Source organism: Cavia porcellus, unplaced genomic scaffold (assembly GCF_034190915.1).
Source record: "Cavia porcellus strain 051 isolate PalLab524CR breed Dunkin Hartley unplaced genomic scaffold, mCavPor4.1 scaffold_10, whole genome shotgun sequence".
In the NCBI taxonomy this organism is placed as follows: Eukaryota; Metazoa; Chordata; class Mammalia; order Rodentia; family Caviidae; genus Cavia; species Cavia porcellus.
The window spans coordinates 42,117,382-42,131,308 of record NW_026947493.1 but is presented as its reverse complement, the minus strand read 5'-3'; the positions used below and the strand labels follow the sequence as shown (position 1 = coordinate 42,131,308).

At 38.4% G+C, this 13,927-nt stretch overlaps 2 protein-coding genes across 9 annotated transcripts in view; one reads left to right on the top strand and one right to left on the bottom strand.

Annotated features, from left to right (window-relative positions):
* The window catches only part of Pde7a (phosphodiesterase 7A), a 141,214-nt gene extending 136,125 nt beyond the window's left edge, over positions 1-5,089 (top strand). For 5 of the 7 annotated variants that reach the window (XM_063257388.1, XM_063257387.1, XM_003480075.5 and 2 more), the window contains one exon: positions 214-2,027. In XM_063257388.1, coding sequence (XP_063113458.1) covers positions 214-419 — 206 coding nt within the window. In that variant the 3' untranslated portion in view covers positions 420-2,027. Of the gene's footprint in view, positions 1-213; positions 2,028-3,160 lie in introns of those variants that run through there. The other 2 variants (XR_010050154.1, XM_063257391.1) reach the window with 2 other exon arrangements.
* A 2,982-nt stretch (positions 5,090-8,071) lies between these two features.
* The window catches only part of Mtfr1 (mitochondrial fission regulator 1), a 47,122-nt gene continuing 41,266 nt past the window's right edge, over positions 8,072-13,927 (bottom strand). For both annotated transcript variants that reach the window (XM_063257392.1, XM_003480076.5), the window contains exons 6-8: positions 12,478-12,721; positions 11,748-11,916; positions 8,072-10,573 (exon numbers count right to left, since the gene is read on the bottom strand). In XM_063257392.1, the coding sequence (XP_063113462.1) occupies positions 10,505-10,573; positions 11,748-11,916; positions 12,478-12,721 (482 nt within the window). In that variant the 3' untranslated portion in view covers positions 8,072-10,504. The remainder of the gene's footprint in view (positions 10,574-11,747; positions 11,917-12,477; positions 12,722-13,927) is intronic.

Sequence of the window (13,927 nt, the reverse complement as noted above, 5' to 3'; positions counted from 1 at the left end):
TGAAATAATTAAAAAGGATTTGATAATGTTTACCAGTCTACCTTTATAGTCCCGTTGAGTTAAACAAATTCTTTATAGAAGACATGTACATTATACATACATATCTTTTGAAAAGTAAGATGTAAATATTGGAATAAGACTTAAGATTAACACTAAGTGCTTTTTAAAGTTTCAAAGCATATGTTAATAGTTATTTTCTCTCACTTTCTCAAGGTTTTATGACTTACCTAGTGGAGCCTTTATTTACAGAATGGGCCAGGTTTTCAGATACACGACTGTCTCAGACAATGCTTGGACATGTGGGGCTGAATAAAGCCAGCTGGAAAGGACTGCAGAGAGAGCAGTCCAGCAGTGAGGACACTGATGCTGCATTTCAGTTGAACTCACAGTTATTACCTCAGGAAAATCGGTTATCATAACCCCTGCCCCAGTGGGACAAACTGCCTCCTGGAAGTTTTTAGAAATGTGAAATGGGGTCTTGAGGTGAGAGAACTTACTCTTGACTGCCAAGGTTTCCAAGTGAATGATGCCAGCATTATTTATTTCCAAGATTCCTTCTGTTGGATCATTTGAACCTTCTTTTTAATTATAAGACCTGAACATAACAGCAATATGCATTTGGCTTTTGTGTGAAACCTTGAATATGCAAAGCCCAGCAGGAGAACCTGAAAGGAATAACAAAGGAAGTTTCTCAAGTTGTGCCATGTGCTTTTCAAAATATTCATTCTTCAAACTCGTTCTTCAAACTGTGAAACTTGAACTGAATATTTCAGCAGCAATCTCTTGGAATCCAGCCAGTCTGATGCAACAGTGTGTGTCTGTATCTTCCACTAAGTTCTCTGAGAAAGCGGAAATGTGAAGTGCCCCGCCTCTGCTGCCTCTGGCAAGACTCAATGTTTACAAATCAACTCTGAAAATCTCGGTTCTAAATTGCCTTGGAGCATGATTGTGAAGGAACCACTAAAAAATTTAAAGATCAGACCTTAGACTGCAGCTCTTCCCCCTGGTTTGCCTTTTTCCCCCTTCCTTTGGATGCCACCAAAGCCTCTCATTTGCTATATTTTATTTTGTGCACTGGAAACTGAGCATTTACCATAGAGTACCGCCAAGCTTTCAATCCAGTGCTATTTGGCAATGCAAATTTTTTTAACTGTTAAGTTTTTAATTTGGGGCGGGAGGGGAAGAACACCAATGTCCTAGCTGTATTATGACTCTGCAGTGAAGACATTGCATGTTGTTTTCACTACTGTACACTTGACCTGCACATGCAAGAAACAGGTGGAATGTTTAAAACACCATAATCAGCTCAGGGTATTTGCCAATCTGAAATAAAGTGGGATGGGGAAGTGTGTCCTTCAGATCAAGGGTACTAAAGTCCCTTTCGCTGCAGTGAGTGAGAGGTATGTTGTGTGTGAATGTATGGATGTGTGTTTGCATATGTTTGTGCATGTGTGACTATGCATGTGTCATGTTTATCCATGTGGGAAAAGATTGGAAATGTATGCTTTTATTTATTTTAGAATGTGACATAATAAGCAGCCTCACTTGGGGGAGGGGACGGGAGGTAAGCTGTACCAGATTGCTCCAGTTGCCTTAAACTATGCACAAAGCTAAGTGACCAAACTCCTCATTTTGATTTGAAAAAGTGCATTGTTTTCTTGTCCCTCTTTGATGAAACATTACCCTCTGAATGGGCCTTTTGATGTGAACAAACGTTTTCTAGGACAAAATTTAAGGACTAATTTTAAACTTAAAACATTCCACTTTTGTAATTTGTTTTAAATTGTTTTATGTATAGTGAGCACAACTGTAATCTAGTTTTAAGAGAAATCGGTGCTTTTAGTTCATTTGTATTTCCCTTGTTACTGTAAAAGACTGTTTATTAATTATGTTTACAGTTTGTTGCAACAGCCATTTCTTGGGAGAAAGCTTGAGTGTAAAGCCATTTGTAAAAGGCTTTGCCAGACTCATTTTAATATGTGCCTGTTGCTGTTAACTTTTGATGAATAAAAACCTATCTTTTCACATTTTTATCTTTGATATTTACCTTAAAACTCAATTCTTTGGGAAGAAAAACTTCAATCCTTTGGAAATCACAGTGCTTAATTACAAGTAAGTCCAAGTTAGCTGTTAGGCTCTCAGAGACTCATCAGAGGTTTATCCAACCATAGTTATGTGCAGGTACCGTCTTTGGGGTTATCTGCTGTTTTCTGTACCTTCCAAGTATGCACGCAGCCCTGTGTACATAGTTTGCACAGTCCTGACTAGTACATAGCAGAGGTCAGCTCTGAGTCAGGCCCTTGATTCCATAGCCACTGATTCCCACAGTTGGGAACTGAGTAAATCACCACCTTTGCAAGCACTAGAATATTAGTCATTGGCTAGTACACTGTCATTGGCTTTTTTAAAGATAATATGAAACAACCATTTAATTCTGGATTGACATCGATGTAGGAACAGTACCACCAGGCTTCTCCTGTATTTATTTTCCCAGGTCTAATTAAATAGAAGGGATATAGTATAAACTTTAAGGTCAAACATATTCTTCACTGAACAGAAAAGCAAATGTCCAGTAGAAATATAATAAAAGCCACTTAAATAATTTTCAGTTTTCTAGTAACTACATAAAAAAGGAATACATGGAATTTTAATAACATTTTATTGCAATATAGCAAAAACAATCATTTCAACAGGTAGTTTAAAAAAAACATGAGTTTGTTTTGTTTTGTTTTGGTACAAGGTATTTGAGATCAAGTGTCTATTTCACACTTCCAGCACATCTCAATTTGTAGTGACCACGTGTCAAGTACCCACATGTAGTTAAGTGTCATGTAGTTAAGTGACCACGTGTCAAGTATGCACATGTAGTTAGCAGCAGCCATATCAGACAGTGTGGGTACAGAGGTCTGAAGGGAACAGAGCTGAGTTGTTATCTGAGGAAAACCAGCTTTATGATCTGAAGTGATTATCACCTTGGCAAATCTGATTTGTTAAAGATCTGATAAGTTTTACAGGCTCACACATCATTTGTCAGTAGTACATGGAGAGTAGAACTCAGGGCATATTCATATTAACCAAGCTCAAAGTAATGTATTTTTTAAAAGACAGTCTCAACAATTTATAATGAGAAATGTAACTATCAGTCATTCTCTCCTTTTAGGCAAATCTTCTTGAGAAGCCAAACTGTGAACTGGGTGAGCGTGGATTCTGAGCAAGGGAAGCAAGTTGCCTCATATGTCTATCTCCGTATGGGATGCGTCTGTTGTCATCACCTCTGTGGACCCAGGTTGCCTCTTCCCCGATGATGCTAGAGATGCTCTGCCAGTTGCTTCTCCACACTAGCTTCTGATGGGCAGCTCCATTAGATACAACATCACTTTCAGCTGTATTTCAGTTGAGTTTGTCTAGGCTCCATTCTGCCTGTATGATTGCTTACTTCTTGTTCTGATTGTTTGTCTTACAGTTTAATAACCAGTTTCCTATTTGCACATTCTCAGGGACACCTCAGTGTTGCTTTCATCTTTCTGCTTAAACATATAATAAACTCAATGAAAACTTGCTATATATATGTATATATATGTGCATATGTATATATATGCACATATATGGGGATCACCTTCTTCTGTTGCCCTGTTTCTTAGACGTAACTTATATTCCTTGAACTGACTTTTCTAGAAATATTTTGGTTTCATTTTTTCTTTAAGCAAATATTACTGAACAGAATACAAAATCCACACAAATTTTCAAGATAAAACGAGATTTCAGAGAACTGGTGAGCATGTAGAAGCCCCTTTGGTCTCCCTGTCCAACATTTTAGTGGGGAGGATATCTGCTTTAGGGGTAAAAATCCTTGGAGAGAGTTCTGACAAGTCCCAGTTCAACAGTGATAAAAACTGGTTCCCTGTCATTATTTGTATTCACTGTAAATTCAGTTTCTAATGGTCCTCTTTGTATAAAAGAAGCAAAAGCTACATTTTATGTCTTTAGAAACCTGAAAAATATCCTTGTACCTGAGGTACATGTTAAGAGGTGCTAATAATTCCTTCAGATTCCAAAAATGGTCTCTTAAAATTTCCTCAGTGCTTTCTTGGCTTTTATTAAACTATTTTCTTAAAATTTTAAAATTTTCACATCGAGTTTCCAGTATCTTCAAGCATATATAAATATTTTAATGTATATTGTTTAAATTCCCTTCCAGTTGTGTCTGCCAATTGACAAAATACATATTGATCAATAATATACTGCCTTTATTAAAAGAAATGTACATGCTAGTGACCACAGCATCAACATACGTTTGAAACAGGGTAAATATAGACAAGACTTAACCTGCAGGCATTCCTTGCTAAGGACCTATAGCACATATGATTTGGAAGACCCGGAGCCCATAGTCTGTAGGAAGAGGGATCACTACTTGGGGGTGAACTGACAAAGGGCGCATATTGGGTAATCTGTCTTCCTGGTTCCTGTGTTCCATATAGGGCTGGTATAAATTGGGCCATCAATAAATGTTTGTTGAACAAATGTAGAGTTAATGTGTTCCCCTTTTAAAGAAATTATTTTGAAACTATTTGTGCTGAAGTCATGTGGTAAACAATAGGTGAGTTCCTGGTGTGCACAGAGCATGGCACTGGACACAAAAGGGCATTGAAGATTACTAACCATGGTCTATGTGCTTAAAAGTGTTTGCAAAGTATTATATAACACTGGCTGATTTCATGCTGTACAAAATGACTAAAGCATTGGAGTGCTATTTAGGAGAATGAACCAGTTTGGTTAATAATGAAAAGGATGCCATTTCTAGACACTGTTATATTTTTTAAAATATTTAATACTTTTAGCTTTCAAATTTGATTATGTTTTAAATATTCAGTATGATACTTTTAAAAGTAAAATACTAATTTTTATCAGTAACCTTCTAAAATGTTATACCTATAATGTGGAAGTTGTCCAAAGCTTGGTAGGATGGCAGAGTTTTTGGTATTAGACTTCTTATTGGCTGTTATGTAAGCCTGAAAACACTGGCTTAGTCTATCTCAGCCTTTTAACCCCATCAACAGTGTTTGTTAATAAATTCCATCTTGTACTTCAAGCTGTGCATCTGAGTTTTTTAAATTTAAATTTGAAGTATTTCTACATTACTGATGTGTCCTATGAAAAAGTTAGGAGGCTATTCCTAACTTACGTGTTGTTTATCTTAGCTGAAATTTGTGAAAATTATATAAATTTTGAAGACAATAAAGGTTTCATTTGCTCAGGTTGCTATAGCTAAAACAAAGAAAACAAAGGCTGTTTCTCTTTCACAGCTCTGGAGGCCTGGAAGCCAGAGATCAGTGTGCCAGGACAGTTGTGCTATGAGAAGACCTGCCAAGTTGCAAATTTTGCCAATTCAGATTGCATTCTCATGTGGCTGGTGGAAAGAGGATTAGCTCTTTATGAAAACAATCCTATCATGGAGCCTCCAATTTCAGGCCTAATTACCTTGCAAAGGCCTAATACCATCCTATTAGGAGTTTGGGTTTCAACAACGAGCAGGGAGAGGGTGTTATACAACCATTTAATTCCAGTGGTTAAAATTCCTAGGTATAGAACTGTACATGTAGTTTAGTGCTTGCCTAGCATCTTGAGACCCTGGGTTTGTTCCCTAGCCCCACTGCCACCACCAAAACATACTAGATAAATGAAATACTAGATAAAAATTTATATAGTTTTTGTTGTTTTTTGTTGAGTTTTTCTTTTTTTTTGAAACAGACTCTCACTATGCTTGACCTTGCAGCCTAGGCTGATCTTGAACTGGTGGCAAGCCTCCTGCCTTAGCCTCCAGATTGCTTAGGCGTGTGCCATCACAGCTTTTGAATTTCTAAAAGTCACCACAAAATAGAAGTTAGGTTTCTCTATCATGGGGGTCAGAGACTTGCTCTGGTGTGATCATGGTGACCACTCTTGTGAGGTCAGCCTCAGGAGCAGGGCCAGGATCCAGACATGATGAGGAAGTTACTTGCTGCATCGCTGTTTTCTTCCACACTTGGCTCTTGGCTCATCTCTTCTCTATCCTGCAATTTCTGTGTAGATGTTATAATATGGTTTTTAAAAAACATATTCTCTTAACTTTCAGCAAGTTAACCCATTTTTGAGCGGCTTCCTAACCTGCAAAATGCCTCTTAGTAAAAGTATGTACTGGCACTAAGTGCTAAATCAGTGTCTACTGTGAGTACTTTTAATTCATTTCCTCATAATACATGTATCAATTCATGGACTCAGTTGTACCGCGTGACATCCATACTAGCTCCTGATAGTAACAGCCTCATTTTTCAGGTTTCCTTATTCGGATTCCTGGAGAATAATTGAAACAGCTCATCAAGGCTGTGTAGCAGAGTGCCACAGTCTGCATTACCAGTGGTTGTTCTTGCAGTAGGGTAGGCCAAGAATAAAAGACTGCCTGGGCCACCTGATTTCCAAGGTGAGCACCTTATGTACTGATGTAGCCCTGCTGTTAATGCTATTACTTCACAATGACTTCCCAACTGCACCTCATCCATTTTACTCTTAAGATGATACCAGCTTCCACAACGTAATTCCCTGAAAGTACACTTTCTTCATCCTTTGATAAAAGCCATGTCTGGCTAATGAGGAACAATGGCCACTAGGCAACATTAACAGAAACTTGATAAAATTCCTATTGTGAAGAGCCTGTCCTGTCTCCTCAGATTAAGGCAACTAAAGATTGCCTTAAGACAACCATTTACTCTCCTAAGAATTACTCATGTTTTTGTTTTTCGTTTTTTTTTTACTTCTATTAACCTAATGGAAAGAGCCCTCTGACCTTTGTAAGGAAGTATGAAGAATCTTACCAAAAGAGAAAAGCTGAGAAGGTACAGCTGTGCAACATCGTGAACTAAGGTCAACAGTCTCAGAAGGAAATGTAGGATTTCTGGGTCCTTACTTGGTCATGCTAGTTTTATTCTCCCATCTGATCTCCAGGGCTAGCATCAAAACCAATGGAAAGCTTAGCCTGCACATAGTTTTTAAAGAAGTCTAAGATGAATCTAAGGCATAGGTTCAAGAAGTAACTCAGAAGGCTGGTCTCTACAGGAGGAAGGAGGACAGTGACAGGCCCTAGGAAAGGATGAAGGCTCATGAGACCCAGTGTCATTCTGCTCAACAATTCTGAGTTGAATTTATAGAGTAAACAAAATTTAAACTTCTGTCTGTCAGAGACTATCATACACAGAGTTTTTGGAGAAGTTACAAACTGGGTTTTCCAAAGTGTGTTTCTGGTAGCTACTATCTTCTGTCTTCCTCTTCACTTCTGAGACACAGACTCATAAGATTTCTTAGCATAGTAAGATGTGTCTTATGAAGAAGGAAGGGCCTGTCACTGAGGAGGCAGCCAGAGTGAAAGGCGCAAAGTTCTGCCTGTCCCACACCAGACATGTGAAAGTGAAAGCATAAGATGACATTCTTTCTAGGGAGCTAGAGATCACATGTTGCAGGAAAAAAGATCCTATTAGAAATCAAAGACATTATGTAAAATAAGGCAACAATAACTTAGTACTTTAATATTCATTGAATGAGTCCAGAATTATTTACATTCAGTCCTCAGTTATTTTTGAGCTATTACTCTTTTTAAAAAGAGGATGTCACTTTGCCAGGATCACATAGGCCTCCAGGTCCAGCGCTGACTCTTAGTATCTCTTTCTATAAAATGAGGGTCGACAAACTAGACAGTGGACAAAACATCACACCAAGTCAGTTACCTCTGTGTGCTTTCACTATAAAATGTAGAAGAGCTCTTACTCAGATATTATGTTAAGCAGGAGCACTGCAAAGTGAATAAGGTAGAGGTGGGAAGAGAGAAAACAGGTCTCACCAATCCCAAAAACGGTTCTGGGTTTCAGAATTCTAAAGAAACTCAGGTATTTCCTGTGTTAATGCTGAGATCTCTTTAAGACAAATAGTGAATGAGAAGTGATCCAACTCATTTTAAGAACTATATTTCCACTCGAAAGAAGCAACATATGCAATGTAAGTCTTCTCTGTTTAAAAGAAAAATACACAGGCAGTGTGGTCCATGGAGAATTAAAAAATAGTCTGCTTTATTTTAAAATAGTTACTTCCTTATATTGGAGCACTAGCCAAAATTCAATACTAATACAAATACAAATTTCTTAGGAGGCCAAAATATGTCAGGCAAATGTTTTTAATTTCTTAGAGACAGAATTTTTAAGCCATTTTAAAAAATTAGCAACAATATACATTGACGTCAACATTCCAAACATTCGCATTTAGGCTACATAACCAAACCATATCAATTGCTTCAAATAACTTTTGAACTACTTAGAACACACCAGGCCGTGACCCATGTCCCACCCCACAGCAGCCTTTACTATAATCATACAGGGGAGGACAGGGCCCTGAGTGGGCATGGGGATGTAGGGCCAGAGACCTGAGCCTATCAAGACTCGAGTCAGGGGAGACCCCCAAACCTCGCAGCATGGTCTGGACACTTGGATCCCTTGGCACAGCCAGGGCTCCCCAGAGGAGATGACGGGTGTCAAGCACATACAAAGGCCTGGCCTGTACGCCTCAAGGGCCCTAAAGGCCACCAGCCACCAAAAGATTTCAAGCAAGGGTGAAGTTGAGAGAAGTGGGGCAGAGCTGAAAGGACCATGCAGCTCCTCGAAGCTGACAACAGAACTACACAGGGTCCAGACTTCTATGACAGGTCCAGGCCCGAAAGCATAAAACCTGGACGCAGACAGGGATCTGTAGACCCATGTTCATAGCCACGTGATTCACAAGAAGAGAAAGCCACACAAACTGATGAACAGAAGTGGTGCAATTCCTGCCATGTAGTAGAATATCATTTACCCTGGAAGGGGAGGAAGGCCTGACACTGCTACAGCCTAGACAAATTTGATACTGCACTAAAACCAGCCAGTCCCTGAGGACCCCACTCACAGGAGATTCAGAGATGCCAGGGGACAGGGGTGGGCGAGGGGTAAGGGGTTGTCTAACAGAGCAAGGATGAGGAAGGCAGAGGTGGGCCAGTGGTACAGACTGCACACAGTACGGAGGGGCTCAGGGCCAAAACGGGAAATTTTACGCCAGGTGTATTTTATCACAATAAAAAATAACATTAAAAAAACAATATATTTCAATAACTTAAAATGTCTATCTATAATTTACCATCTCTTCATCCTCCCAGGAAGTACAACTTTTCCATAAATTTAAACAACAAATTCAAATATTTACCTATGTAGAGATTAACTATGGCTGAGTTTATCAGAGTCATGAAAATGTACTAAGCATTTTAAAATGGTCACTTGTACTAAGTTCTTACAGGCCCTAAGGGAAAACAGTTTTCACTTTGAGACAAATCCTCATTAAGCTGCTCAGATTCTAATTCTCCACTTTATTTTTTTTTTTTTTTTGCAAGACAAGATCTCATTATGTAGTTCAAGTTGACTGAACTCACTATGTAGCCCAGGGTAGTGTCAAATTTATAGTGGTCCCCTTGCCTCAGCCTCCCAAGTGACAGGCTAATAGGCATGTACCACCACATCCAGCTTCCACTTTCTAATAGCACCTAAGGTTTTATATGGTGAAATACAATTTCTAGAACAGCACAGGGACCAATAACAGTAATTCATAGGAAAGTCATGCACCTACTTAATAAAATTTCCTTACAAATAACATTAATATTTTCACCAATATTTTAAAAAATTGAACTCCACTATGCTGATGTCTCCAGAAATATTAACTCAGCAGTACGTCACTTAATGATGCCATTTATTAAACTGAAAAGAAAGAACATAGTACATTCTGGTTTCTACCTAAAAAGTAATTAATTCAATCATCTGTCACTGCCTGTAAACTATATTTGTCACCTCAGCACTGGGTGGCAACAAGGGGCAAGCCAGCCTTCCTTGTCCTCACCTTTGCTCTACTGGAAAGCATTTCAGGGTCTCTGCAGCAAACACTACTCAGCTCCTATGCGAAGCCCACCTTCAAACCATGGGCGCACATCTAAGATGGAATTCTACTCAAGGTAAAAAGAGTCCAATTTCAGATATTTCACTTCAACAACTTGGGTTATACCAACTGTTCCATCGCTGAACAGTAAACGATACTTGAAAATGAATGATGATAATAGTACCTCACTGCCATCATTAATTTTTACATGAACTGTTTTATATCCAGATATATAAATATAAAACATTTATAAGATCAATTAGTGTTAAGAGTTTAAAATGTGTAACACCACAAATGTCTTTTTCTATGTTCTGAAGTCTTACAAATGTTTTCAATCTGAACACCATAGCTATGTATCAAAAACATCAGAACCAAACTTATAGTGCACTCATTATTGCTTAATCCTCTAGGTTAAAAAAGAAACCAATGAATACTAAAGGTATTTACTAAATAGTGCCGATTCCTACTACCCAAACTCAGCCCTCACAAAACAGCAGCTGAACCAGGATAGTCTCTCTCAGTTCACTGTTCATCAGGAGTTAGAAACATTTTCAATTAGAGCCTTCATTTTTCCTGTAGACTTCAACATATGTGGCCCAAACTGAAAAAGAAACAAATAGAAGGTATAAAGACAGATATTAGTGCTTGCAACAGTAATGCTGTGCCCCCCTCCAAAAACCAGATCACAGAACTAAATATGTTCTACATTTGAAAAAAACCAAGCAGCTCTCAGTAATAGTAAAAGCTTTAGGGGCTGGGGATTTAGCTCAGCAGCATAAGCACCTGCCTTGCAAGTAGGCAGTCGTGAGTTCGATCCCTGGTACCGATAAAAAAAAAAAAAAAAAGAAAGCTTTATGGATAGATTATTATAAACACAAGACATACAAACAAAATGAAAGGCAGTGAGGTAACCAAATTTCTTCCTAGAAAAGAAAATTATAATCATCTCAATAACACTCTTATTTCAGTCCAATTTTCTCAACAGAAGTACAAAGTTTCCCTTGCAATGTATAAAGAGTTTCAAGGGAACCACAATTTGATGTCTACCTCTCTGGAATAGTTAAGCACAATATACCCCTATGAAAGTTAATATGCATAATGGGAGTGTAGAAATTACCATATGAAAGCCCCTATGCAATGCGCTAAATCTTCACCCATGATTTGATGCACATCTTCAACGCCCACATCTCAGCTCTCACCCCCTTCAGACTGTCTTCAGAACGCCCAAAGAAAATGATTATTGCTTTGTTTTCATTTTTTGAGACATAGTCTTACTATGCAGTTTGGGCTGGCCTCAAACTCACAGTAATTCTCCTGCCTCAGCTCCCAAATGCTGGGATTACCGGTGTGCACCACAACACCCAGGCCAAAGAAAGTGATCTTGCTTTGAGTTTACATACCACAACACATACACAGTTCTATGATAAAAACCCTATTATACTGACTTTCACGTCATTAACCATACATGTAAATGAACCCTGCATATTAGAAAACAGTGGAGATTGATATCCATCCAGTGAGATCCAAAGTTAAACTTTCTTCATGTTCTTTAAATTCTCAAATAAACAGCTATCACCATTATAGTCAGGAAAATAAAAGTATAACTGTTAAAAAAAATGTCATCCTGCAGCTAACTGCAGTCTACTTGTAGGTAGGGACTAAATCACACATCCCAATGAATCTTGCAGAGGACACATCCAATGACTAGCAAATGTAGAGGCTCACTTATGGGGTGCACTGCCACATAACAGTAAAGAATCTCAGCTAATACACACCAAAGCAGTCTTTGAGGTGGTCTCTGATTCAGACTTCGGAACTCCTTTTTCAGCTTCACCTTGGCCACTGCTTTCATACCGATAAGCAAACTTCTTTTTCAGAGCCTCTGCTATGAGAGCAGCAGGGTCAGTAGTATCCACTGGCTTGGGCTTTCCATCTTGCTCTGACCTTAGAGAAGTGAACAAAGAGACAAGTAGATATGCTGGCATCTCTCAGGGAAGCACTCTGTTGGTCTTTATCTAGTGGACAAAACACCTCTAGCACCACAGTCAATAATAACACTCACTCACAAGCATTGCTAGCAAGGAGTCTGATAAAAGGCGATCTAGCCCACCACTTGCCTGTGGTCTCCTTCAGGGCAATTAGGGTTCTACCTTACATGTGTGTTCAGTGTCTACCCACACTTGGATGCATAAAACACCTTTACTGAACTACTAAGCAGTCATAATATAGACTTTATATGAAAGGGTAATACTTAAATGGGAAAAATAAAAAATGACCTGAATTGCTTGTTTTACTACTATTAGCTACTATGCATAGGAGGAACCAATAAGGTCCACTTTTTTTTTTTAATTAAAAAATGCTAGGCTGGGGACAAACTCAGTGGTACAGTGCTTACCTACTATGCATAAGGCCTTGGGTTCAATTAAAAATTACTCATGGCAGTCAAGAAGCCTGGTGCTTTAGTTTCATAAAACACAAGTGGAGAAGAGCAAGAAACACCCTTACCTCTTGACTGACCGAAGCTTTACACTGTTCATATCTTTAAGGATCTCTAGCATATTTGGCATGTCAGATTTCTTTGGGTTGTTCTTAGCCAAAGTCTTTCCAGAACTGCCTTTTTGCTCTCTACGTTCTTTAATCAGATCAATAGCAGATACACTTTGGTGGAGCCCCACTGGAAGGGGTGGTGGTGGTGGAGGTGGAGGTGGAGGAGATGGTGCTGTAGTAGATGTGGTAGAATCTAAGTAACCTACAGAGTAAGGAAAAATAAACAATCCTGCTGGTAATGGACAAGCAAAACACAGTCTTTTAAAAAAGCAAACAATGTTAAAGACTATTCTTAAAAAGAATCTCAGTTATGTCATAAAAAAGCAGTTTTCAGTTACTTTGTGAGAAATGCATAATCTGAGCTATTGTATCAAATGTCTGAGCAATCTAACTCTTCAATGGAAAAGTCCCATTTAACAGGAGTGTTTTTGTGGCCTCAAATTCTCAAGTTTGACTGTAACACAGTACATGATCACTTTCATCAGAAAACATAAAGCAGTTTTTACCACACAAACATCTCTAATTCATAGTTTGACAATTTAGCACTACTACAACTATCAGAAAAAAACTACTAAGTTTTGTTTCATTTAAAGTTCATGTTCCTATGGCAGGATTTTGTGATGCACATTTGTAATTTCAGCATGCGGGAGGATGAGGTAGCAGGATCATTGTGAGTTCTAGGTCACCCTGCACTACAAAGTGAGCTCAAAACCAGCCTGAACTGCAATAGTGAGACCCTGGCTCAAAAAGACAAAAACAAACAAAACAAAAAGGTTATGTTCATGTAAGATGCATTAAGCATTGAAAGTTTATACTGACTGTATGTATGGAAGATTTTTAGATTCATTATTGAACAAACTTGCAGAAGGAGAAAAAAGTGTTATGCCTAATTTTCAAAACCAGAAGTAATCCCAGCACTCAGGAGGCTGAGATAGGAGAATCGCCGTGAGTTTGAGGCCAGCCTTTGCTACATGGTGAGTTCAAGTCTTGGCTGAACTATATAGCCAAACTCTGCCTCAAAAAGCCAAAAAATAAAATAGGCAATGCTCTTGGGACACCCTCCTGTCTCTGAAGAGCTATTCCTATTCCTCAATAATTCTACTACTAAAATAAAAAAGAAATAAAAAGAAATTTAGAGTTAAAATGCTATTAAATAAGGACCTAAAATTAATCTGCCTGCATAATTAGAAGTTGGAGAGTTACTACATGAACTGTATTGATGGAGGAACAAAGGAAATAGCAGAAATGCAATAGTTTTAATCAAAAGACTCAAACAAAAAGATCACCTAAACATAAATTCCAAAATAACTATTTATAGGATTTTTCCTAGTCTGCCAGAAGAGGGAGATGAAGCAAAAGAAAACAGCAATTTAAAGAGAAGGGGAAAAAAAAAACTTGGGCTGAGGAT